Source organism: Pyrus communis, chromosome 9 (assembly GCF_041283825.1).
Source record: "Pyrus communis isolate YQ-2024b chromosome 9, ASM4128382v1, whole genome shotgun sequence".
Lineage (NCBI taxonomy): Eukaryota > Viridiplantae > Streptophyta > Magnoliopsida > Rosales > Rosaceae > Pyrus > Pyrus communis.
The window spans coordinates 22,507,104-22,532,287 of record NC_142573.1 but is presented as its reverse complement, the minus strand read 5'-3'; the positions used below and the strand labels follow the sequence as shown (position 1 = coordinate 22,532,287).

Below are 25,184 nucleotides of genomic sequence, written 5' to 3'. Positions count from 1 at the left end.
TTGACTAAGGACTGGATTCAACATGGTGTGTAAATTTTAAAAATCACCACCTTTTTTTTTTAAATCTACACTAAGGGAGTGGGAAATGGGCTAGCAATAATGTGATTCAAATTCATCTTTGGTTGGCGCAAATTAAACCTAAAACCTCCTACGTATAAGTGAAGAGAAATACCATTAAATTGTAGTACTAAGTGGCAATATTACTCTTGAATTCTTGTTTCTACACAAGCGGCATTGGATAAGAAGGGGATTACATACAACAATTAAGGTCCAAAATAAATGTTATTAGCCACTTGATTGAGATAAAAGACCTTTTTATTTAATTTAATTTAATTTATGTATTGTTTTGTTTTGTTATCATTCAAGTCTAAAATGACAAACACAAGGACTTCCCTAAACAAGAAGAAAAATTGGAACATCATTTTCCGCATGTGCTTTTTATATGATTGCCGACCGGTTCCTAAGGATAACACTCTTATAATCTAAATAACATCATCCATGAGATCATGCATCATACGCGCATACACAACTGACTCTGGCACAACATTGAACCCCATAAATTCATAGTTTTGCTCGAAAGGTCTTCTAGCACAGGTCTTTGGGGCATAGTCTGGTTTATTACGGGGTTTTTTTCTTCGTTTTTCGCTCTTTTCCTCCTGAGAGAACCAAGTTTCATGGTTTTTGCAAGTACACAAATGGGTGAGAATTAGCTAAAATACTATAACAAGCTGCCAAATATGATCCGGAGGCCACAAGTTCTGGTATACAAAGAAACGAAGCCACCTAACGTTCAATATACAGACCCTGACCTGGCCTATTAGGCACATCTAGCCAACAATATATCTGAAAATAACTAGTTTCTTAGTCTAACGACAGATTACCGGTGATCATATACAACGTGCAAGATGAAAGGAAAACCCGAAAAAGAAAAAAAATGTGAAGAGCACCAGCGGGAAAATTACCAGTTCTAGTTTGAGCAGCATCCAATTCTCTTTAAAACAGAACCATCATCTTTGACATTTATGGTCTGTCCTTTAGATGGAACAGCAGAAGCGCTTCCATTGTTGCCTGCCTCGACTGCCCTCTTGCTTACCACCCGGTATATTTGAGTCAAGACTTCGGTAAATGCACTGTCTACGTTGGTTGCTTCCAACGCAGAAGTTTCCATGAAGTAGAGGGACTCTCTTTCGGCAAAAGATTTACCATCCTCTGTTGAGACAGCCACCAGATGGCGAAGATCTGATTTGTTGCCAATGAGCATCACTACAATGTTGGGGTCCGTATGGTCCCTCAGTTCCTTCAACCACCTTGCTACATTGTCAAATGAGGCATGCCGAGTGACATCATACACTAGCAAAGCACCAACGGCCCCTCGGTAGTATGCGCTTGTAATGGCACGGTACCTATAACAATGAGGAATTTAGTGGAAACTACGTAATTTAGAACTAAACAACAATTTTACAACTTCAAATGTAGCTAAGGGACCATTTGACCCCGCAATGGATGTAATTTCCGCTTGAACATGACGCCCAATGTGAGGGAGATTCAGACCAAGGCAATATATATGCAATTACCACTTTTACCCAAATATAACTCCAAATATTACAGCTCTTTTTTTGGTCAAGAACTATATACAGCTATGCAAGCAGAATGAGAATTGGGATGAAAAATCAGGTTTTTTTTAGATACCATACCAAAACAAGATCCTGAAATGGTGAAAATAAAATGCCCTGATGACAGTTAGCTTCCTGAAAAGGGAAACAACAATGCACATAGTATTAGAGACCTCTATGGTCTAGCAACCGCTACAGTAACTCGCAGTAATCAGTGTAGCATATACCGAACGACGGAATATACAAAATACCAATCCTGAAAAGTATCAATATTTAGATTAGCCAGCTGATTTATCTTTCCCTCACTGGACCTTGTGAGCCATAATGTGTATACATATGACATGAACCTAATCGGTAACCTTCGCATTTTCAGCAAAACTTTATGAAAGTCAAAAGCAATTGCGAACGATACTTGGACAAACACTCCTTGTACCACGACAATTAACTCATAGGTCAGAAGTCGAGTCACAACTAAAGCTAGAAACGCAGTGAGCTCAAAACCAATTAGTTTTCGCAAAGCAAACATGTCATAAGCCAAAGATCGTTTCCATGAAATTAGGCAAAAATAATTATCTATCAAAGCACTGCAGAGTTGCATTACAATTCAACAAAAAACTCAAAACTGAAAATTTTCAAATTCCTTTTATTTTCCTCTGAGGATTGGTTTGTAGGCAATATTCTATCCAAATATAGTTCAGGCATGCCTCTTCTGTAGTGAGGTGATGGAAGATATTCACCATTTTTCAAATAGTATCTTTTCGTGAGAGGTCTTGTGATGTGTTGAAATGGCCTGCCCAAACACCCTAAACACAAACTTACCTTTTTCTTGATTGGGTTCTACATAGAAAGAACAAGCAACAAGAAGCAGGAAATGAGTATTAATTTGTCGGAAAAACTGCAGCTATGGGAAATATGCAGTGATACTGTTGCTAATAATTGTCTTGCAACTTTGCCATAAGATACAACACCACACAATACAGAAAAACCAAACACATCTCCTCCCCAAGGCCGGCCCAGAGTTTTTTGGTGCCTGGGGCGAACGCTAAAAATGTGCCTTTTTCAATACAAAAAAATATATTTTTAAAAATATTCAAAGAGGTTTGGAACCCAGTAGAAGCTGAGGGGGCTAGGCCCTCAAGCCCATGAGAGCATTTTGCTCTAAATCACCAACATTTTCCTCTACATCAATATGGTCATCACTAACATCTTAATTCTTCACCAACATCACTTTCTATAAAATTTTCAACAGGCTCATTCTTTTTAGAAGAAAAAAAGAAAGTATTAAGAGATCTCCTAAACTTTCAACAATTTCTTTATCCTTCGCCATTTTTTTATTTTCATATTGCCAGAGAGTTGTTTCCTAAAATACATGGCTTCAATAATCTTCTTTGGATAATTATCTACACGCCAGATAACAAAAACTTCTTATTCAACATATATATTATAAAAAATTACCAACATATCAATTATCAAACAATGAAACCAATCTAGCAAACCAGGTTGAACATTCCAATTTACAATGAAACTAATCTATATAATACAATCAAATATTGAACATTCCAATTGAAAAACCGGGAATTTACCTGATAAGAAACCAAACTAGCAAACCATGAAATCAAAATTTTTTTAACAGACCTAGATACTATAAATCTTCTACTCCAAAAAAATTTGGTGCCACAATCAGATTTGGGCCCCGGACAGGCGCACTATGAGCACTGGGCCAGGGCCGAGCCTGCTCCTCCCACAAAGGGGATCATGGCAACCCCTCAAGGAGTACTTAAGCGAACACAATTCGGATTCTCCAGTTTAGAATAGCAATTAAGCCATGTCTCGCGACCTAGAATAGGGAACTGTCCCAATCACAGAATGTAAATCCTTGAAGGAGGGATTTCAATGCAAAGTGAAACAAGTTTGGAAGAAGATTCAAACAGACAGCCACTCCAAGCACGACCAAAACAAATATGCTTAGCGGCTGAGAGTGGTCAAGAAAGGTAACCACTTCACATCATCACCCACACGGATCAAATAGAACTTCAACATGTTATCAAAGAGGCAAATCTGGTGGCAGATAAACTTGCTAATTCAGGTCTTACAACAGGCTTCAAGAACTGGAAATAGAACCAGATTCAATCTTGTAGATGGTGGCCGCTAGTTGATAGGGTTGTTCTTTCTCCTTTAATATCAAGATTATGATGGTGATACATCAATATCAGCCTAGGTTCTTTCTCCCCTCCTTTCCGAGTCTTCCTCCCTGATCATCTTATCAAATTTCACTCACCCTAGGACTTGATATTTTCCAACCACCAAGTAGGCCAATCAAAGCTTTCAAGACTAGTTCGACAACCAATTACGTAGCATAATGGAGACAAGTAAATGCTTCAATCATATTCAAGAACTGGGATCAACTGATTAATCAAAAGACAAAATCTACACTAGCAATTGAATAAATGAAAAAACTCCATACATTGCCAATAAGCTATGATAAAAGATAAAAAGTAGAATTGTTTCTGTTAGACATACACTTTGACAGAAACAGAAATTACTGTTAGTCTCAATTTTCCTCGTAAGAAATGGTGCAATTATGAAAAATGTCTCACAGCTTCCTACGTTAAGAAAATTATATAGTCAACTGTCATTTTCTGATTCCCATATATACATTCAGAATATGTTGAGACTTCACGCTCCTATGAGTATAGGATGCAGCTCTTTATTATTCATCTAGTAACCAATTGCGTAGTATTTACTTCACATCCTAATACATCTCACCACTAAACATGCTGCCAGCTGCTTTTCGGTGCCTTACACCTATAACATGTCCACTAAGACATATTATAGTGCTTTGCATAGGACTCGTAGTAATTTGCCCAACAAACACTTATCAGGGTGCACGTGGCATGGAAGTTTACCATTAATACATTTTCAAAGAGTAAGATAACATCACCAGAAATCTCAGTTTCTCTCCAGTTAATAGCCTTGGAAGGATTAAAGAACACAATCTAATATCCTAAGAAATCTCAGTTTCTCTCCAGTTCATAGCCTTCGAAGGATTAAAGAACACAATCTAACATCCTAAGTTGCCGCTGATGTCTTCTTCTTCAATGTACAAAAGAGACAGCATTGACATATCAAGGACAGATGGGAAGGTGGCGGACTTGTGTTCTAGAAACTTAAGAATATCGAAAGCACAGTAAACAATAAGTTAGATGTCATCCTAATTCCTAATCAGTTGCATAGTAAAGATTTACTGATCTATCCTATAATCAGAAAACCAATTGCTTGAACGATTACGCAACTTAATGTCATATAAATTGTCCAACTATTATGACGCATATTGCTTTAATATTAACAGAAGAAACTATATAAAACAGTTCTGAATGATTCCAACTGTTTGCCGGGCTTCACGAAATTGGCCATAAATTACACCTGAATTTCAACACATTTATGCATGACTAAGTGAAATATAATCATTAATTGTATTTGTATGTTAAACTATCTATAAGAAATGTAAAGTGCAACATGAAGATACGAAATTCAAAACTCCTAAATAGTAGATAGCAAAACCCCACTAACAAAAGAGGAATGAAAACAACAGACAGGCAGAAACAAAACTAAAGGCAGTAGGAGATGTAGCTAACCGTATAGGAGGCTATTCACAACTATATGATTAAAGCAAGCACCATTTCAAATCATAAGCGCGTTTAGTATCAAGTTCTTCACTTTCATATAACAGAATATCTTCCTCAACCAATTATATATACAAGTATCAAACTATCCGTTCCCCAAGAACAATAGGACTGCAATAATCGGAGTACGCAAAACTCCACAAAACTACAGGTAAAAATTCAAAATAAGTGTCTAATACTTAGGGAGACAGAGAAAAACACCATAACCCCATGAAATTTCCCCAAAAAAATTGGAAAACCCTTTTGACAAAACCGAGTTCGGGTTTCTCTTGTTCACCTCAGATATCAACACCCTCATACAAAATAATCTGCCAAGTCTTCACAAATAAATAATCCGAAGGAACTGAAAGAGTAACCCAACCAACTACTGAGCATGCAATACGATCAAACTCGAACCAAGATATTATATATCAAAATTTTCCCAAGTATATATATATATATATATTTTTTTTTTTTTTGAGACGAAATTATATCCCAAGTATACATAATCAGCAAAAAGTATCAAAACCCAAAGCACAAAAACAAACAATATAGAGAAAACTGATAGGAAAAAAGGAAAAAAGAAAGAGGAGAAACAGTCACCTTTCTTGGCCAGCAGTGTCCCAAATCTGAGCTTTGATGAGCTTGGCATCAACAGTCAAAGTTTTAGTGGCAAATTCAACCCCAATAGTTGACTTGGACTCCAAATTAAACTCGTTCCTGGTGAACCTGGAAAGCAGGTTCGATTTTCCCACCCCAGAATCCCCAATCAATACCAGCTTGAACAAGTAATCATACTCGTTGTCACCTTTGTATCCCGCCATCTAATGATTCAATATCAAATATTCAAATCAATACATAATATATATATATATGTGTATGTATGTATGTATACTTCTTCTTGCCTCTTGAGAGAGAAAGAGAAGAGACAGCTTTTTTCTTGGTTTGGTCTAACAAGCGTTGAAGATTGGCATCATCGGGGATATGGTGGTCTTTAAATAATTTTTTTATTTTTTAAGAAAGACAATGACTTTGGTCGATAACTTGAAGAGTTTTCACTTTACTGGCAGCCTAGGAAATTTAAAGGTTGATGCGGGTTAAATTTTTTAAATCAAATGATGTGTGATTAATAAGAAATAAGCATATTAATTGATACTTAATTAATAATTTAATCATCTACATTCACATTATTTAATTTTTAAATTTGGTTTTAAAAAATTAGGTAAATTACATTTTACCCCCTCAAGTTTAAGTGCAATTGCAATACCTTACAACATCTTTAAAATATTTCAATTTCATACATTTATTTGTCATTTTATTTCAAATTCATACATCTGTTAGAAAATCTGTTAAGTAAACCGTTAAGTGATGATATGGCAAATATGAGATCCACATTTATTCTGATGTGGCTCCCAACTTTATGACACGTGGTAATTTTTTTTTTTTTATGGATTTAAAATATAATAATTTACTCTATTATTTAAATAAATAAAAAACAAAACAAAATAAAACCTCATCTTCCTTCCCTGACCCCGACCTCTTCCCCTTCCCCGCAACCCAAACCCCCCATCCCACCCCACCCCACCCCCACCTCCCTCGCAACCCCCCACCCCACCCTCACCTCCCCCGCAACCCCCCTTCCCCCACCCCAAGTTGAAAAGGGGATCTGGGCAATCACCCTATTCCTCCTCTCCCTCTACCTAACCTCACGCCATCACTCTCAGGCCTAAAAAGCCTAGCTCAAGCCTGCCATTGCCATCTAGCTGGTTCCGCCGAACCACATCCACCACTACTCTGCCACCGTCCAGCTGGTTCCCCGAGGTCCAATTTCTCCCTGAGTTCTCCGAACCACATCCACCGCTTCGACTGTTTTTGAGTGGAGTGGGTCATCATGGTCTACAACAATCTCTTCTTTCTAACCTTCGTTCTCCAGCTGAAGTCACGGTGTTGCAATCCATAGATCTCCGGATATGGTTAGGGTCCAAGCCTTGGTGGAGTTTCCATGGGTCGAGTAGTTCAACAGGCTAGGTTTTAGGGAGAAGGTGGAGGTGAAGAGAGTAAAGGAGAGGGAGAAGGTGGAGAAGGTGGGTCGGGGAGGTGAAGAGGGATGAGTGGGTTTCTGGGGAGAAAGAAGGAAGGGGTTGGGGAAGGAAGATGGGTTGTTTTATTATTTTTTTATTTTTATAAATTTAATAATAGGGTAAGTTATTATATTTTAAATACATAAATAATAATAAAAAATTGCCACGTGGCACAAAGTTGGCAAGCACATCAGCACAAATGTGGATCCCATATTTACTACATCATCACTTAACGGTTTACTTAATGGATTTTTTAATGGATGTATGAAATTGAAATGTTTTAAAGATGTTGTATGGTATTGCAATTGCACTCAAAATTGAGGGAGTAAAATGTAATTTAACCAAAAAAAAATTGATCTCCATAGCATTACTCAAATTTTTTTTTTAGAACAAATGATATTAGCTACACTAAGGGGAGGGGGTGGCTTAACCTTACAATGAGCTTGCAATAATTGGTTCAAATTTACATTTGGCGATAATTAAACCTAACAGCTCTAATTTACAAATGAAAGAAATACTTCTAGATCATAATACTAAATGGCAGCATTATCCAAATTTAAATTCAAAAGCAAAAGTAAAGTAAAAGGTTTTTGGACGGTTTTGAAATGAAAAAGAAAAGAAGACAGGGTTCGCCGAAATGTAGGAAGTGAATAAATGGCCAAAGATATATGACTGGCTCGAATTGGCCGATATCAAAATCAAAGTGTCGTAGGTAGTCCATAGTTGAGTTCAATTTTTCAACATCTTCCTTTCTTTCTCATGATTGACCTCAAGATTAGTGACTTCAATATTTTTTATTAGTGACACAAAAAATTTAAATTTTGTTTTAAAAATTTGGTGTCCTTAATATTATTTTCTATTCTATTTTTTTGTTAACACCAAGCCCAAGGTGAAAAATTAAAGGACAATTTTTTCTGTCATAACACTAACAATGAACATCATTTTCAAATTCTCAGCTATGAACGACCTCAACCATCACCAACTCCACTAAAACTTGCAGTTTCAACCTCAGCAATCATCAATAATGAAATATCCATCATTATGATTTCCAATAGAATAAAGCGTTTCTAGATAAGATCATTCCGGTGCAAAAATTTAAGTGCATTCAAACATCATTTTTGAATAAGAGTGTAATTAACGACGTATTTTGTGCTTATGATTTCCAACAAGATTGGTTTTGTTTTCAGATTTGAACACCTAGATACTTACACTCAAACATCATTTTCTTATGTAGAATGGGCAATTCGAACTTGAGACTGATGTTGATATTTGGAATAAAAATGTATCATTAGACTAAGAGCTAATTATTAATATGGACTAGAATACAATGGTTGAGCAACTCTAAAAACATATACGATTATAAGGTTTATATTCGGGCGCACCGCACCAACACCACTACTTTTAACTCCCTATGGACGCAGTTGAAGTTCCAATGAGATGTACATGTTTTGCCTTGAGTTGTATATCATCCCTTCGTTTGGTGGGTTGGATGAGATTGGATCTTAGGTATATGATTGGATTGGTAGGGACTTATAAAGTCACATCCCCGCCCAGACCCTCACCACATCCCAGGCTCGACTCCACCGTAGCACGATATTGTCTGTTTTGGGCCCTGGCCATGCCCTTACGATTTTGTTTTTAGGAACTCACACGAGAACTTCCCAATGGGTCATCCATCCTGGGATTGCTCTCGTGCAAACTCGCTTAAAGTTCCTACATAACCCGAAGCCAGTAGCTCCCAAAAGGCCTCGTGCTATATAGAGGTGGGCATGTATATATAAGGCATAGAGGATCCTCACCCTTGGGCGATGTGTGATGTGACATATAAGACATGACTTGTAAACCGTGTATAAAGATATGTTAGATAACCTACTGTATTGTGGATTTACAACCTATCATGTCCAATCATGTCCATCTCACATTTTGACACAACAAATAACTAACTATACTTAAGTCCATTTTAATTTTTTAATTTTTTTTTTAAAGGGGGATAACTGGTGGCAAGCTACGATTATCCACCCCTTCGGGGGAGGGGGGACTCACAGAGGCATTTCAGCCTCCCCCTGGTCACAAGTTTGGCTTCCACATCAGCAGTGGGTTTCGAACCCAAGATCTCCAATTTTTAATTTGAAGGAAGCCTCGCAATCTGTCCTTTACCACTGGGTCACCACCTCATGGTTAAGTCCATTTGAATTAGTAACCACTTATCTCATCCAGCTTACCAAATATGACATACTGTCTTGTGGTTTAACACATATAACATTGTTATACTCGTATAATATTAACAATAATTGTATTTGAGAACTCGAATGCAAAGACGAATACTTTTTATGTTCTTACAAAGGATCCATTCGTAACCATGCAGCCCATTAAAATCCTGCTGGACCGGCCGACCAAGGGCCCAAACCTACGAACATTTCTTTCTCACACAAATGGTGCAGATTTATCTAAAACGAAGAAACAACAATGACGTTGATGGATACTACCAACCGTGCCACAAATGCAAACCAATTACTTTAAGGGAACTTTAATAGGTAATTTGTATAAGCTTGCAAAATATTTTTAATACTATGGTTGGATCAATTAACATTTTGGTGATTCTAATAGATATCAGTAAGGAGGAATTTTAGTAAACACAATTGACCTTTCTTGGATAAATATATGTAAAAAGCTAAGTATTTTCCAACCTGTTGAATTATTCGAGAGGTATAATTTGCAACTAAGGATAACTAAGATTGCCTTAATTGCTAGGTTGTGTAAAATTCATGTGGTTGTTGAACAAAGTTCACATGAACAACATACATAAACATGTGGAACTAGGATTTTATCAGAGACTCAAAGGGGAGGAGAAAAAAGGGAAAAAAAGGGGGAAAAATAGAGGCGTTGATCACTAATTTGATGAAGGTCTTTAGTGGGCTAGTTAAATCTATTTATGTAGGGAGTAGGAGTATGAACAAATAATACTCTTGGCCTAGTTAGTTGTTTAGATAGAGATCATCCACTTTATCATGTCCAAGTAATCCGCCATTGGCAATCACTAAGAACGGTTGTTGGTAGAGGACATCGCCTAAAACGCTCTACTAACGATAGGTTGGTATGTCGTGAGCTTAGTTATTCGATAATCTAAATGATGTTTCAATGAATTTCGATCTTCTTACAACAACTTCACTAGCTAAGCATAATGGTGATTGAGATGGCGGTGAACAAAATTGACTTGAATTAAAATTTTAAGGGCAAAGAAGACCATAAAATCTTCTCAAAGCTAGGCATGGATTGTTCCAAATAAGAAATTTTATTGGATTGTTCTTGCTTTTGGAAAAGAAATCATGGACTTTTGGCAACTATTTCTTGTCCCATATCGATGGTTTGTGGAGTTGTCAGGCAGTGAAGGCATATAAAATGAAGCCAAAATATGGTGAAAGAACATCTTTGCGCTTGGGGCAATGACGCAGCTAATGAGGTTCTAACCGAGGCGCGTCTATTGCTGGTTGAAAACTATTTCCAAACCCCCTCTTAGGCCTTGGTTAAGCCTTGTGCCTTTGAGAATTTCTGGAAGGGCTTTCTCTTCGGAGTAAGCCCTACAAATTCTAGTTCTAAATTTTTGTTATATTCTGGTGGGTTCAATTCGTGTAGAAATACCATGAATTGGTTGGTTTTGTGCGCATTGTTTGTTGAATCGTTATGCCTACACAACTACATATGTGGCAGCGTGCAAATTTGAAACTGTAATGCTAAAAGCTAAGAAGAATAATTTGTCTTGATGCCTTTATAGGTTGGCCAGATTAAATAGGATAAATGCAATTAAATTTAACATGAATTACGTCTGTTGTTTGGTAGAGTTAAGTATGTCATGAATTTGATATGGGTCTGGGATTTTGAAACTCAATCGTATACATGATTTCCATGCCATACCCAAAACCCAAACCAATGCAATCCAAATCGTGCCACCATTCAGTGCACTTTACCATACAATCAGATGTTTTTATCTGACATTGTTAACGTTCAAAAATTGAGGGTCAAACTCAAAGGGTTGTGTGTTGACGCTCACATATTCTAAGGTTAACATAGACGATATAATAAGAAATACTAATAAGATGAACACAAAAATATATTGGTTCGCCATAAACAGGGCTACAACATTGTAGCCTGCTTATGTATTTTTAGAATTTGAGATTACAATTTGTACATAGAATTGGCTCAAAGCCCTCAGTTGGCATGGTGAAGCCGAAGAGTAGTATGCTTCGTCCACCCTAACAAGCCTCTCTTTCTTCTCTAATCTCTCTCTTCATTATATAGGCAAAAAAGCCCACCTTCCTAAGGAAGGTCAAATAAGTGCATCCTGGTTTGGTGGTCTGATTAGAGTACCCTTCTTTAGTAGTCTCAGCAGAGCATCCTGGTCTGCCAAGCATTGTGTGCCTAGCACTCCGCCTAACATTGCACGACTAGCACTTCGCCTAATTCTGCCAAAGATTTGTCTCCTCTTAACTCGTGGGGTTTTGTTCTTCCTTCTTTGTTTGGGCCTTGGTCATCTCTTCTTTCTACGAGCCTCAATTAGGCTTTTTCTGAAGCATGCACATTTTTCAAGGATTGAAAAGAACTATGCGTTAACAGACATGGTATGTGTACTATAGTGCATTAATATTTTGCATTTACAAAAGAAAAAGCCAAATTTGGGAAAGTTTTGAAGTACATCCATAAAATTTTGTATTGCAATCACAATTTGAGATATATAAATTTGTGGCACCGACCCATGGCATGCATCATACAAATTTAAAAGCGTACATACAAAAAGCTAGGGCAAAGTTTTAGTAATTGCATGGATGAGGAATCGCATAAAAACATAAAAGTTTAACATATATGGTAATTATTTAGTTGACCCTTCAATTTAACCAAAATCCATTAGTACCAAGATTAAAAATCCATTAGGTGTAGAAGTGTTTATCATCAATGATATAATATCGTTTTTCTTCAAGAAGTGTTGAATTATGTAATCTCAGTTTTGCAGCTTTTTCACAAAGTAAACAGGTCTTTTAAAAAAAAAAAAAAAAAAAAAAAAAAAATATATATATATATATATATATATATATATAAAAGAAGATTAAGTACCTAAAATCTCTCAATCTTTTAGTGTTAATTTAAACAAATACTCAATTTATTGAAAATGTCACTTCCGTTAAATCTCAATTAAATGTTTGTTAAATTAACTAAGGCTTACTTTGTCTCCAAAATCAATAGAAGGTCATGGAAGCATAACCTCCACCGACTAACAGTCATCACCACCCCTATCAAGCCATCACCTCCAAACCCAACACTCAACCACCAACTCTACGCTATAACTCAAGCCGCCAACATTGTGAATAATGTTATGGAGGTTATTGATTTGGTATGAACTGCCATGATGTGGCCACCACCATCTTCAATGTCCTCAAAGAAGAACTAAAAGCTTTACAAGCCAAGAATCAACGAATGAAGAAATCATATGAGCAGAAACAAACTCCTTGAAATCCTACTTGAATTCTTAACCCTCTTTGTTTGGAGATTAAGCTCGTGATGTAATTTCAATTTGGGTACGTTTTAGTTTCAATTAGATACCCGTTTGATCATTGTGTTTCATATAATATGATATATTTGAAATTAGTTTTTGAGACAATTAATATTAATGTTGACCATAATATACCCAGTTGGTGAGTTATATATATAAGGGTTGGGATGTGGTTCCGGTGGTCGGAAGTTGAGCTTGGAGGTGGTGGGGGCTTGGTATTTCCCAATCTTTATTTTTGTTTTCTATTTTATTTGTGATTTTATTTATTTATTTATTCATCTTTATGCCTTTATTATTATTATTTTAGTATCCAATTATTTTTATTATTATTTTAGAGTTCAAGTAAGTTAAAAAGTTAGACCTATTATTGACATTCAACGGAAAAATTAACAGGACTTAACGGATGTGATTGTTTGGAAGAAAAAAAAAGTTGTGTACTTGTTTGAGATGTTAAAAAAATTAAGATTAATTTAGAATGACGTTAAAAATCACTGCTGTCCCATATGTTGGTGAAGTCCAAGTTGTTCCGTTCAACATCGAAAGGGTGACACCCAATTTGTAGAATCATTTCATTTTTCACAGCGCCCAATGGAGTCAAGCTGTCCCTGTCAAAGGTGGAAAGTGGAAACCCACGGCAGCGGCAGGGAGTAGCTTTAAGAAGTGGAGAGGAAGGCTGCGGCGGAGGCAGGAGGCATGCAGTTGCAGCGGCGGAGGAAAAAAGATTGGGGAGGGAGAGCAGAGGAGAGAGAGGGTTCAAGATGCGCGAATAATTGAAAAACTCCCAAGTGGCAGCATCCCAGCTGTCAATCCCAGTCACCACTGAACTCGCGCCGCTGATTGGTCAGTCCGTAAGCACCAAAGCCCGAGGCAGTTCAACGCGCTGCAACCCTTCCCGGGTCTCCCTACTCTCCTCGTCTCACGTGTCCAGTTCTCACAGCTCACGTGTTGAACGTGTGTCTAGTCGCCGCGGGATGCCAGCTGGCTGACCTTATCCAATTTTCTAACATAGCTCTGATAACATCACCCGGCATGCACACCACTCCGTCACCTTCATCGCGTTTTATTGGCTCGCCGCGTGAAATCCCACTCTCTCATTGGCTGTCGTGTTGGGCTAGCGGGTGCTCGTATAATTCCTCTTGAATTTGTTCCACGTTTACATGAAAGGCAGGTTAATATTTTCTTCAATTTTTGGCCTAATTAATTTCTGAGATATATACAATTCTCTGAATAATATTCATTAGCCCTAATTATCCCAATACAAAATTAAGGAAAGAAAATTGTAGATGTCAATCGAACACTATGAGATTATGTGAATTCAAAGCAAATCTAACCCCCTGTTCATGTATACATTCAAACCCTCGACACACATATCGTTTTGGTTTTAATACTACATAGAGAGACAGAGGTCAGTTTTCCAATCTTCTTCTCCTGATCTCATTTTTATTTTTAATGATTAGGGTTTGTGAAGAATTGGGTTATCGTTTATGGACCCTTTTGGGATCTGGGTGGGCTTTAGATTTCATGTTCTTTGTGTTTTACTACAATTTTGCCTCATTAATCTTGTTGGGGTCCTCTCTGTTTTTGCATTTCATTCGATTTTTGTAAAATGTGGATATGAATTCTGAATGTGGTATCTCAGTGTTTAGGTTTTGTGTTTTTTTTGGGAGAAATGTTGGGTGCTTGAGAAGACTCTGTGGTGTAACATAACCCATCGAGAGGGAAAAAGAATCTTGGGGCTTTTTTGCATCGTCAAGATTAGAACATATGTAGAGGAAACATTCTTTTTTTTTGTCAGCAGATTCTCTTATTTTTGGAATGTGGATCGTTCTTCTTTCCGCGGTTAATTTAGTTGTGTGTTTGATTTTCACTGCATTGATTGGTTTGTAACTTTGTTTAATTCTTTTCTTATATTGTACTTTTTATTGGAATTTATGTTTTACTGATGTGAAATGCAGATTGTCTGAGAAAAGAGTCTTGTGAGATTATCCATTTACAAACAGAGTTGGAAATAATGTCGCAGTCATACATAAATCTTTTGGATTTGGCATCAGGGAATTTCCCTACAATGGAGGGGAAAAGAAGACGGTTCCCAAGGGTGAACACAGCTCCGGGAAATTTGTCCGATCTTGACGATGATCAAGCTCGTAGTGTGTCGTCTGATCAACCTTCCTCGATTGCTTCCGATCGGGTGATCATTGTAGCTAACCAACTTCCTGTGAAAGCAAAGAGAAGGGAGGATAATAAAGGTTGGACTTTCAGTTGGAATGAGGATTCTTTGCTATTGCAGCTTAAGGATGGACTGCCAGAAGACATGGAGGTTCTTTATGTTGGCTCGTTGAAGGTTTCCGTTGATCCTAAAGAGCAGGATGATGTGTCACAGGTCTTACTGGAGAGATTCAAATGTGTTCCGACTTTTCTACCCCCTGACATTCTGTCGAAATTCTATGATGGTTTCTGCAAGAGGCATTTGTGGCCACTTTTTCATTACATGTTGCCGTTTTCAGCTGATCAAGGAGGCCGATTTGATCGGTCTTTGTGGGAAGCTTACATATCAGCTAATAAGTTGTTTTTTCAAAAAGTGGTTGAGCTTATAAACCCGGATGAAGATTATATCTGGATTCATGATTACCATTTGATGGTGCTGCCAACTTTCCTGAGAAGGCGTTTTAATCGAGTTAGGATGGGCTTTTTCCTTCACAGTCCATTTCCCTCGTCTGAGATATATAGAACTCTTCCTGTAAGAGAAGAAATACTTAAGGCTTTACTCAATGCAGATATTATTGGGTTCCACACCTTTGATTATGCTCGTCATTTTCTGACTTGTTGCAGTCGGATGTTGGGCTTGGTATATCAGTCAAAGAGGGGTTACTTAGGATTGGAATATTATGGAAGGAACATCAGGATCAAGATTATGCCAGTTGGGGTTCATATGGGTTGGATAGAATCGGTGATGAAGGTGGCGGATGACGAGAGTAGAGTGAGGGAACTTACACAACAGTTTGAAGGGAAAACAATGTTGCTTGGTATAGATGATATGGACATTTTTAAAGGAATCAATTTGAAAATTCTAGCAATGGAACAGATGCTGAAGCAACATCCAAATTGGCAGGGAAAGGCAGTGCTGGTCCAGATTCTAAACCCTGTGAGAGGTAAAGGGATAGATTTGGAGGAAATACGAGAAGAAATACAAGAAAGCTGCAGGAGGATCAATGCAGAATTTGGTCAACCAGGCTATGAGCCAATAATCATTATTGACAGGCCTGTTTCCATTAACGAGAAGATTTGCTATTACAACATTGCTGAGTGTGTCGTTGTGACAGCAGTTAGAGATGGGATGAACCTTACTCCGTATGAATATGTAGTCTGCAGACAAGGAATATCTGGTTCTAAATCGTGTTCAAATTTCAGTGGTCCAAAGAAGAGCATGTTAGTGGTGTCAGAATTTATTGGATGTTCTCCATCACTCAGTGGGGCAATCCGTGTCAATCCATGGAATGTTGAAACAACTGGGGAGGCACTGAATGTGGCGATTTCCGTGCTTGATTCAGAGAAAGAACTGCGACATGAGAAGCATTATCGGTATGTTAGTACACACGATGTGGCTTATTGGTCGCGCAGTTTCTTGCAAGACATGCAGAGAGCTTGTGCAGACCATTTTAAGAGAAGATGTTGGGGAATTGGTTTTGGCTTTGGATTCAGAGTTGTGGCACTTGATCCTAATTTCAGAAAACTTTCAATTGATGCTATTGTTTCAGCCTACAGAGGGGCACAAAATAGGGCCATTCTGTTGGACTACGATGGTACTGTGATGCCCCAGAACTCAATTGACAAGTCCCCTAGTCAGAAGGTAATCTCAATTATGAACACACTTTGTGTGGACCCGAAAAACACAGTTTTCATTGTCACTGGCCGAGGGAGGGAGTGCTTAAGCAAGTGGTTTTCTCCCTGTCAGAGGATGGGAATTGCGGCAGAGCATGGTTACTTCTTAAGGTGTGTGCCTCTCTCTCTCACTCTCGCTCTCTGTCTCTCGTCAAAACTATCTCAAATGTCAGTTAAGTTATAGCTTGTGTTTTTGCTAATGATGTGAAAACTGAAAGATACACTGCTTAAAAAAAAAAAAAAAAAAAAAAAAACTCGAACGTTAATGGAGCTTTAACACCGATCAATATGCTACTTCTCAGATGGTCACAAAATCAGGAATGGGAAACCTGTCTTCAGGGTTTTGAATTTGGCTGGATGAAGACTGTTGAACCGGTGATGCAATTGTATACGGAGGCTACTGATGGTTCTTCTATTGAAAGAAAGGAAAGTGCTTTGGTTTGGCAATATCGTGACGCAGACCCTGGTTTCGGGTCCTCCCAGGCAAAGGAGATGTTGGATCATCTAGAGAGTGTCTTAGCAAATGAACCTGTTGCTGTCAAGAACGGTCAGTTCATTGTAGAAGTAAAGCCTCAGGTACATGTGTATATAGATTCATCAATCTCTACTTCCGCTTTCCCCTCGCTTTTGTTTTCGTTTCAATCCAACATATATTTTGGTTGCTTCGTTCTTGTATGATTCTAGGGAGTTAGTAAAGGACATGTAGCAGAGAAGATTTTCTCATCAATGGCGGAAAATGGAAAACACGCAGACTTTGTGCTTTGTATTGGCGATGACAGATCCGACGAGGACATGTTTGAGATATTTGGTAACTCGATGCAGAAGAAAGTTCTCTCTCCAAATCCTTCGGTTTTTGCTTGCACAGTTGGGCAAAAGCCTAGCAAGGCTACATATTATTTGGACGATACAGCGGAAGTGACAAACATGCTTGAATCTCTTTCTGAAGCGTTTGAGTCTTTGCCACCCACTGAAGAAGGATACGAAAGCTCTCCGTGAAAGTTTCAATCAAATTCAATTCGTTTCGTTTCGTTTCGTTTTGTTTCGTTTCAATAAGAAAGTTAATACTTTTTGAGACACAAGCATATAGATTAGGCAGGAGGGCATCTTACCATGTTTAGGATATCATGGGATAGCGTATGAAGTTGGTAGATTTTCCTATGTTTTGCATGCTTCCCCCTTTCCTTGTATATAAGTTTCTCCCCAGACGGACTGTTGATGATAAAGTTGAAAGAAAATATTATAAGTTTCTTCCTCATACTCTCAAATTAAGCTTTCAAAGTTTAGAGAATCAATTTAAAAATATTGCTAATTGAAATAATAAAAAAGGCACAAGGAGACTGTAGAATTATTGTGAAGAGTGGTATGCAGAAAAAGGGGAAAAAGAGATGGATATGGAAGACAGGGGGCACCGCACTGAGCAGGTGCTTAGACAAAGTTTTTTAATATTTTGTACTAGCTTTAGACTTTGTGTGAAGATAAATTTCATATATTTATTTTCCAGTTTTTAAATAAGTGTCAGTGGTTTGTATTATTTCTGATCTGAACACCATGTGTTCTTATCTATCTGTGTTGGTTAGCTGAATTGATATATATCTTGCCATTTAGGCTTAGGATAATGGATTAGTTAGCGTCATGTGTTTGAAAGGATCGTTGGATCGTATGCTTTGGCTGGTTGCGACTCTCACTTGTATAAAAATTAGATAACTTCTATTTTACATTTTATATTTTTAATAAATTGTGTGAATGTATTGATATATAACTTCTATTTTACATATTATATAACTATTATTATATGTTTGTTTCCCATATTTTTAATATGTTTTAGTACTTTATATATATATTTTAATGTTTTAGTGCTTTATAGTTTATATATCATTTTATTTTTAAATTTATGTTTTTCAATATAATTATATATTTTTAAGTATAAATAAACTCTTAATATATTAAATAATAAGTTTAATTAAAAAAGAAAAACCTAGCGCCCCCCCTGGCCCAACGTCTTTTAGAACCTTGAGTTTCAATCCAACTTGCACCCCTAATTCTAGGGCACGATATTGGAGAGTTCCTCCAATTCGGGCTCGCATCTCTTCCAATCAGCTTGGAAAACCAAAAAATAAAAAAAAATATTAAGAAACTTTGTGTAACATCCCACATCAACCAACAGAGAGGGGGTGATGTACCTTATATGTACATGCCTACCTCCATATAGCACGAGGCATTTTGGGAACTCACTGGTTTCGGATTCCATCAGAACTCTGAAGTTAAGCGAGTTCGGGCGAGAGCGATCCGAGGATGGGTGACCCACTGTGAAGTTCTCGTCTGAGTTCCCAGAGACAAAACTGTGATGGCGTGGCCGGAGCCCAAAGTGAACAATATCGTACTACGGTGGAGCCGGACTGGGATGTGACACTTTGACGTTGAAATTTTCCAATTTTTTTCAAAGGTATGTAGCATGTAGTGATATGGGAAATAAATGGTTGAAATTGAAAATAAAATATTAAACAGTTGTGAAAATTAAATGTAACGGCTAAATTAATACATATAGCATGAATGCTACATAAGGTTGAAACAAAACCGAACATTTTAGAGAGAATGCTTTGTAGTTCTATAAAGTCTTTTGAGTGTAGACAGAGTATATGTTGTTTCCCCCTCCCTCCAATTTGGTCGTCATTATTCCCTAGTATCAAAGAGATTTGGTCGTCCTTATTCCTTAGTATCACAGAGGATATAATTACAAATGCATGGGCACCATGACATATAAGAAAAGTCACAGAAATACAAGTTTCATATACCACATCGGCTGTATGGGAGAGGTATTTTAATGAAGGGGCATGTAAAAACAGAAGCCAAACATAAGAAAAAACATACCTATCCCGGCCTTTTGGCTAAGATTAAGTGTAGTATCTGTTCTTATTAGTTTAATATTTGATATGTGGATCAATGTTTATATGATATTAAATTTATTTTTTTGGGGGAGAATTCATTACAATAGTTTGCTATTAGGGTTTTTGAGTGTTGTCCAAGCAATGCACTACAGCATGGGTGTGGCGCAACCCACCAAAATCTAGTTTTAAAACTTGATATCAGCAGCAGCTGATGACATTGATCTGGATTAAGATTGGTCTGGATTAAGATTGGTTAAGCTTTTGCTTCGAAACTAATAATCATACAAATCCATGGTGAATGGTAAATTCTCTGTAATCTTTCATGTATCAACGAAACCTCATATAAATTAGACCATACTTGTAGAATCGAACTTTCTACAAGATGATAGATCAACTTGTGTGGAAGAGGCCGTATGCATGTTCTTGTTTACTATCAGTCATACAATCCGGAATAGGCCGTATGATATGTTTCTTGCACCATATCTCAAAGTGCGTTATCACTTGCGTGATTTTGGAGGAAGAGGTAAACGTCCAAGAGGAGCAATGGAATTGTTCAACTTTAGGCACTCATCACTACTTAATGTTGTTGAACGATGCATTGGAGTGCTTAAGAATCGTTTTCCTATTCTAAAGTTGATGCCAAATTATCCAATTAGGAAGCAAATACACATTCCCATTGCATGTTGTGCCATGCACAATTTCATTAGAATGCAATCAAGGAATGATACTTTGTTTCAACAATTTGAAGACAATGGTGTTGATGTGGTAGATGAAGAAAACTCGGGGACGAATCAAGAAGGGGAAAACATGCATTTGAATGACGACAATGTTATGAATGATGTTAGAGACCACCTAGCCGGATCAATGTGGCTTGATTACGTCAATAACAATTAGTCTCAAAGTTTATTGGTTTTCTAGAATGTTTTAATGTAATATTTATTGTCTAAGACTTGAAGTTTAATTTGATTACCGAGCATATATGTGTTGTATTAGCACATGAATATCAAAATAGTATGTTTAAGGTTTAATTTCATATGTTTTGTATCTTAAAACAAATACATAATTGAAAAAAAAAATGTTGTTTTTAAGAGTTAAACCAAACAAGTTTTCAAATTTTTAGATTCAAAAATAGTTTTTAAGTTCAATGCCAAACACGTTTTTGAAACCTAAAAAAAACTGTTTCTAAGAAATGTTCTTAAAAGTTAGTTTTAAGAACAATTCAAGTTTTTGAGTAGGATAACAAACAGACCCTTAATTTTTCTTTTAAACGAAACTATCTTGTATGGATTTAACGATGAAATACAACCAGAAGCAATACACAATAAACATACTGGGAGCCAAACTGGATAGAGATGATGGATATATATGAGCCGAACAAACTACATATCAGGCTTGGTCATGCAACTACTTATGTAGTTTTACTCTCTTTCCACAAGTGGGTAGAAACAGCTAAGCCCTAGGGTATAGTCATCGAACTACTTGCGTAGTCTACTTCTTTACACTCAGAGTGAATTGAAAGAACTAAACCCTCAATAGAACGCCCCCTCCCTTCAAGGCTGCAACCCCAACCAGCTAGTGATTACAACCCATGAACAATACATCAAATATAAAAAATCAGGTGGTTCTTCAAACCAAATTTGCTCGGCACAATGTGGGACGAATCAATAAGTTATCACCAGAGCAATAAATAGACCAACACAAATAGAAACAAGTAAACCTATATATTCATAAGGTAATGCTTGGGACATATATATAATGATGTGACAGTGTATTGTTGGATTTATTTTTAATGATTTAAATAATAAATTCAAATATCAACCGTCGCATCATGCGATTTACAAATTATGGTGTATATATATGGGAGGCAGATTTGTGCTAAGTCTCCAATTATATGGGAGAGGTGACACCAAGTTTGAATCTGTCAATCTGAATTTTAGTGTTTTTTGTGTTAAATTGTTGATATCAGTAATATGTGGATGAAACTTGAAGATACTCCAATTCATACCTTTACTACCAACATGAAATAAAGGAGATTCCTTGTGAATTTCACAAATTACAAAACCTATCATAGTAAGGTAATTATCCCTAGCTCGTTGAAAATAAATAAACCAAAAAAGTTAGCGTTGATTACAACACCTCTCATTTTGTCATGGTATTAGGAGCCATGCTATTTACACGAGCAACACATACTGTGTAATAACATGCGAATAACATGACTCTAATACCAAAACAAAATTAGAGCAATCAAACTACACATGTTATACATCAGTAGAGAAGTCATATTTATAAACTAGCATGCAACAACTCATATTGTACGATGTGTGAGAAATCAACTGCTTGTCACCAGAGCCATATGCGACACAAATTAGAAAGAGTACTTAAACACACACAGTTCAATCAGAGAGAGACAGAGAGACCGCGGAGTCATGAGGAGGCAATTTGCCAAACGAGGCCTTAAAAGCACCAGTGAGGAGGCAATTTCGTCTTAAGGATATAGAACCGAGTTCCTGACTCCGTCATTTGTAAAGTTCTTACTCGAATTTTCTATTCTAATTTATTTAAATATTTATTTCAATTAAAATATATTTCAAAATTATTGTAAATATAACAACTATCACTAATTTTACCAACACGTGACATATTCCAGGTTAAAATATACTCCCAATTGTATCAAACTTGTGCTGACAACTCCCTTTGATTTGAATATAACAACAAAGACATACTGGATAGAGGTTTTGTATCCCACATTGGCTGGTGGCAGAAGTACGCTAGTGAAGTGGCATATAAAAACAGAAGCCAAACTTGAGATGAATCATACCTTTTTCGGCTTTTGGTTAAGATCAAGTGTAGTATTTGTTTGTATTAGTTTAATTTAGATACGTGAACCAATGGTTCACTTGATATTAAATTAATTTTTTGTAGGGTAAGAGTTTATTATAATAGCTTGCTATTAGGGTTCTCAAGCTATGAGGCTTCTTGAGTGTCGTCCAAGTGTTGCACCATAGCATGGGCTCGGCATATCCCACCAAATATGGTTTAAACTTTTAAAGCTAAATAATGCTTGATTACTTATGAATTAGTAGAAATCTTACTTAATTTGTATTACGAAGTTATGTGTTTGTTATTATAATTGTTAATATTATGAATCATTTTGTAAAGATTATTTTTGTAAAAAATGAATTAAAAATAAAATCGTTTAGGTAAATATGATCAATTTTCAACTCTAAATCCAATCAACCTTGCAAGATTGAAGTGGTGAAGCCTCTCAATTGTTTCAACTTCCATTACGAACTCCTTTGAACACAAAACTAAAGCCTCCACTGACTAGTTATTCCATGAAATTTTCTGTGAAAACCTAAAACCTCGTGACGAGAATTCTAATAACTCACTCAATATTGTGTTCGCCATCCTCCATTGGTTCCTTGGCAACCCAAGGATATGAAACCAGTAAATGAAGGACGGGAAAACCAAAACCACCGGATCCTATTGCAGTGACTGATACGATTACAAATTTTGAAGCTAAGGATTCTTCGTTGTATTGGACTCAGCTTATGTATATTAAACATCGTGATTTATTCAAAGAATTCCAATATGTACGCATGCTATGACTATTTCTGAATCTTGTGCTACAATAAAATGAAAGGAAAAGTTAAAAAAGCATTCATAAATCAGACGAAGAACACTTACCCGTATAACCTCCCGTTACCAGTAATCTCCACAAGAACACTTCCCATCTTTAAAGTGATGAATCTACTAGCATCGCGTACAATGATCTCTCGGTTTTTTATTAGAGATATGTACTTAACAGCAACATGATAATCAATGCAAACACGCAAATTTTTCATCACCCTTCTTTGGTACACCATCAGGAATGTTAATTAAGGCGAAAGCAATCGCCAACTCCTCACTATGGTGTGCCAAGTTATATTCTTTCTCCTCATTATCCATATCATGCAAAACAGAGCCGGCTCCTTCTTTAGCTTTCTCTCTCTCATAGCTTTTCTCACCTCAGAAAGATCATGCCACCTTAGAGCTGAAGCATGGATGTTCGAGAGTAGCACATAGGACGCTGAGTCCTGTGGATCCTGCCTAGTAACTTATTCAGCAATCCTTCTTGCCATGTCTACGTTCTTGTGGGTTTTACAAGTGCAGATAACAAAGTTTTCCATATGATAGCATCTGCTTTAACAGGCAATGATCGTATCATTGCCTCGGCCGGCCAAGCAGGTCAACCACACATGTATAGTGTTCTAATATAGGATGCAGTCCATACTTTTCTACCATAGAATCCAAAAACTCAAGTTCTTTCCGCAATGACTGCACACATAAAGCAAACTCAAGAAAGTAACATCATTTGCCCCCAGTTCTTCCTGCTCCATCTCCTCAAATAGCTTAATGGCTTTCCTCTCCTCGCCCATGAAACCCATAGGCAGAAATCATAGAACTCCACGTTACAGTATCTTGATAGGAGCATATTTATGCCACTTAGTTATGTTGTTTCCTTGCATTTAGGGAGTTAATTACTATTTATTTCAATCTTTTAAGTTATTTTCGTATGTTTTTAGGTCCTAATGGCAAAAGGAGCAAGAAAGGGCATTTTGGAGCTAAATGGAGCATTTTTGGGCATGGATTGGATAGCTTAACCATGGAGTAAAGAGGATGGACGAAATTGAAGTCAAGAAGGGCTAGGAAAGGCTACAAATCTGGTGGATGAAGTCCTAATGCAATGAAGATAAGGAAGAAGCAAGAAACAAGGAACCTTATCCAACCTTATCTTATCCTATCCTCACCAACCTTATCCTTTCCTAACTCTAACATTATCCTATCATATCATATCCAAATCAGGTTAGGACTTAAACCTAGCTAATTAGAGGGGATTAATTACATATTTAAACACCTATTTCAGTTTCTAGAAGCCTTATCCATGTGTATGCCGCATGAACACCATTCCTTGTAGGTTTAGGAATTGCAATCCTTCTTCTACACTTATATCATATGTTCTTGTCCCTTTAGGTTTAGGAATCTGCCCGAAACACTCTTTCTAGAACACCTTATCTTCTCCCTACATGTGTGCCGCACCTATCCTTCTAGAAGACCCTAAATCCTAGCCGTACACTACCTATTCCATTTCCCATTTGATTTCTGCCTAGAATTAACCCTTTTTCAATGGGATTGTGCAATCCTTCTCCTTCACTAAGTGTACCTAATTAGCCTATATAAACAGCCCTATGCCGCACCATTCATTCATCCACTCACTCATTCATTCATTCATACTTTCATCCATCAAACACCACAATCCATTCTACACCACCCTAGTGCCGCAAGCAAGGAAGCAAGGAGAGGAGGACTTGTGAAATCTGCCATCCAAGGGAGTGCCGTGCATGCCATTGGAGTGTGGAGCGTTTTTCTTGGTTCTTTCTATCCTTAGTCTTAGTTCAATGTTTAAATTTAATTATCTTTGTTTTGCGAACATGAGGAACTAACTTCTTTTTAGTTAGAGGAGAATTTGAAGCCATGATTAT

At 37.1% G+C, this 25,184-nt stretch overlaps 2 protein-coding genes, 2 non-coding genes and 1 pseudogene across 5 annotated transcripts; 4 read left to right on the top strand and 1 right to left on the bottom strand.

Annotated features, from left to right (window-relative positions):
• Window positions 1–700: 700 nt before the first annotated feature.
• Window positions 701–6,243, bottom strand: LOC137740401 (ras-related protein Rab11D). Of its 2 annotated transcripts, XM_068480279.2 has the most exons (3): window positions 5,879–6,243; window positions 1,695–1,748; window positions 701–1,403 (listed from the first exon to the last, which is right to left on the bottom strand). In XM_068480279.2, exons 1-3 carry the CDS (start codon window positions 6,097–6,099, stop codon window positions 968–970), a joined length of 711 nt encoding a protein of 236 aa, XP_068336380.2. In that variant the 5' UTR covers window positions 6,100–6,243; the 3' UTR covers window positions 701–967. The 2 variants fall into 2 exon arrangements, with proteins under 2 accessions (XP_068336380.2, XP_068336381.2); XM_068480280.2 differs by lacking the exon at window positions 1,695–1,748 and having other exon boundaries at window positions 5,879–6,240.
• A 4,538-nt stretch (window positions 6,244–10,781) lies between these two features.
• Window positions 10,782–10,934, top strand: LOC137741196 (U4 spliceosomal RNA). Its single transcript, XR_011069227.2, has one exon. It is a non-coding gene; the product is annotated as a U4 spliceosomal RNA (small nuclear RNA).
• Window positions 10,935–14,055: 3,121 nt separating this feature from the next.
• Window positions 14,056–18,032, top strand: LOC137739263 (putative alpha,alpha-trehalose-phosphate synthase [UDP-forming] 7). Its single transcript, XM_068478817.2, has 4 exons — window positions 14,056–14,303; window positions 14,854–16,888; window positions 17,080–17,353; window positions 17,462–18,032. Exons 2-4 carry the CDS (start codon window positions 14,910–14,912, stop codon window positions 17,771–17,773), a joined length of 2,565 nt encoding a protein of 854 aa, XP_068334918.2. The 5' UTR covers window positions 14,056–14,303; window positions 14,854–14,909; the 3' UTR covers window positions 17,774–18,032.
• Window positions 18,033–19,641: 1,609 nt separating this feature from the next.
• On the top strand, window positions 19,642–19,835 carry LOC137741194 (U2 spliceosomal RNA). Its single transcript, XR_015967103.1, has one exon. It is a non-coding gene; the product is annotated as a U2 spliceosomal RNA (small nuclear RNA).
• Window positions 19,836–22,476: 2,641 nt separating this feature from the next.
• LOC137741195 (U2 spliceosomal RNA) lies at window positions 22,477–22,688 on the top strand (annotated as a pseudogene).
• The last annotated feature ends 2,496 nt before the right edge of the window (window positions 22,689–25,184 follow it).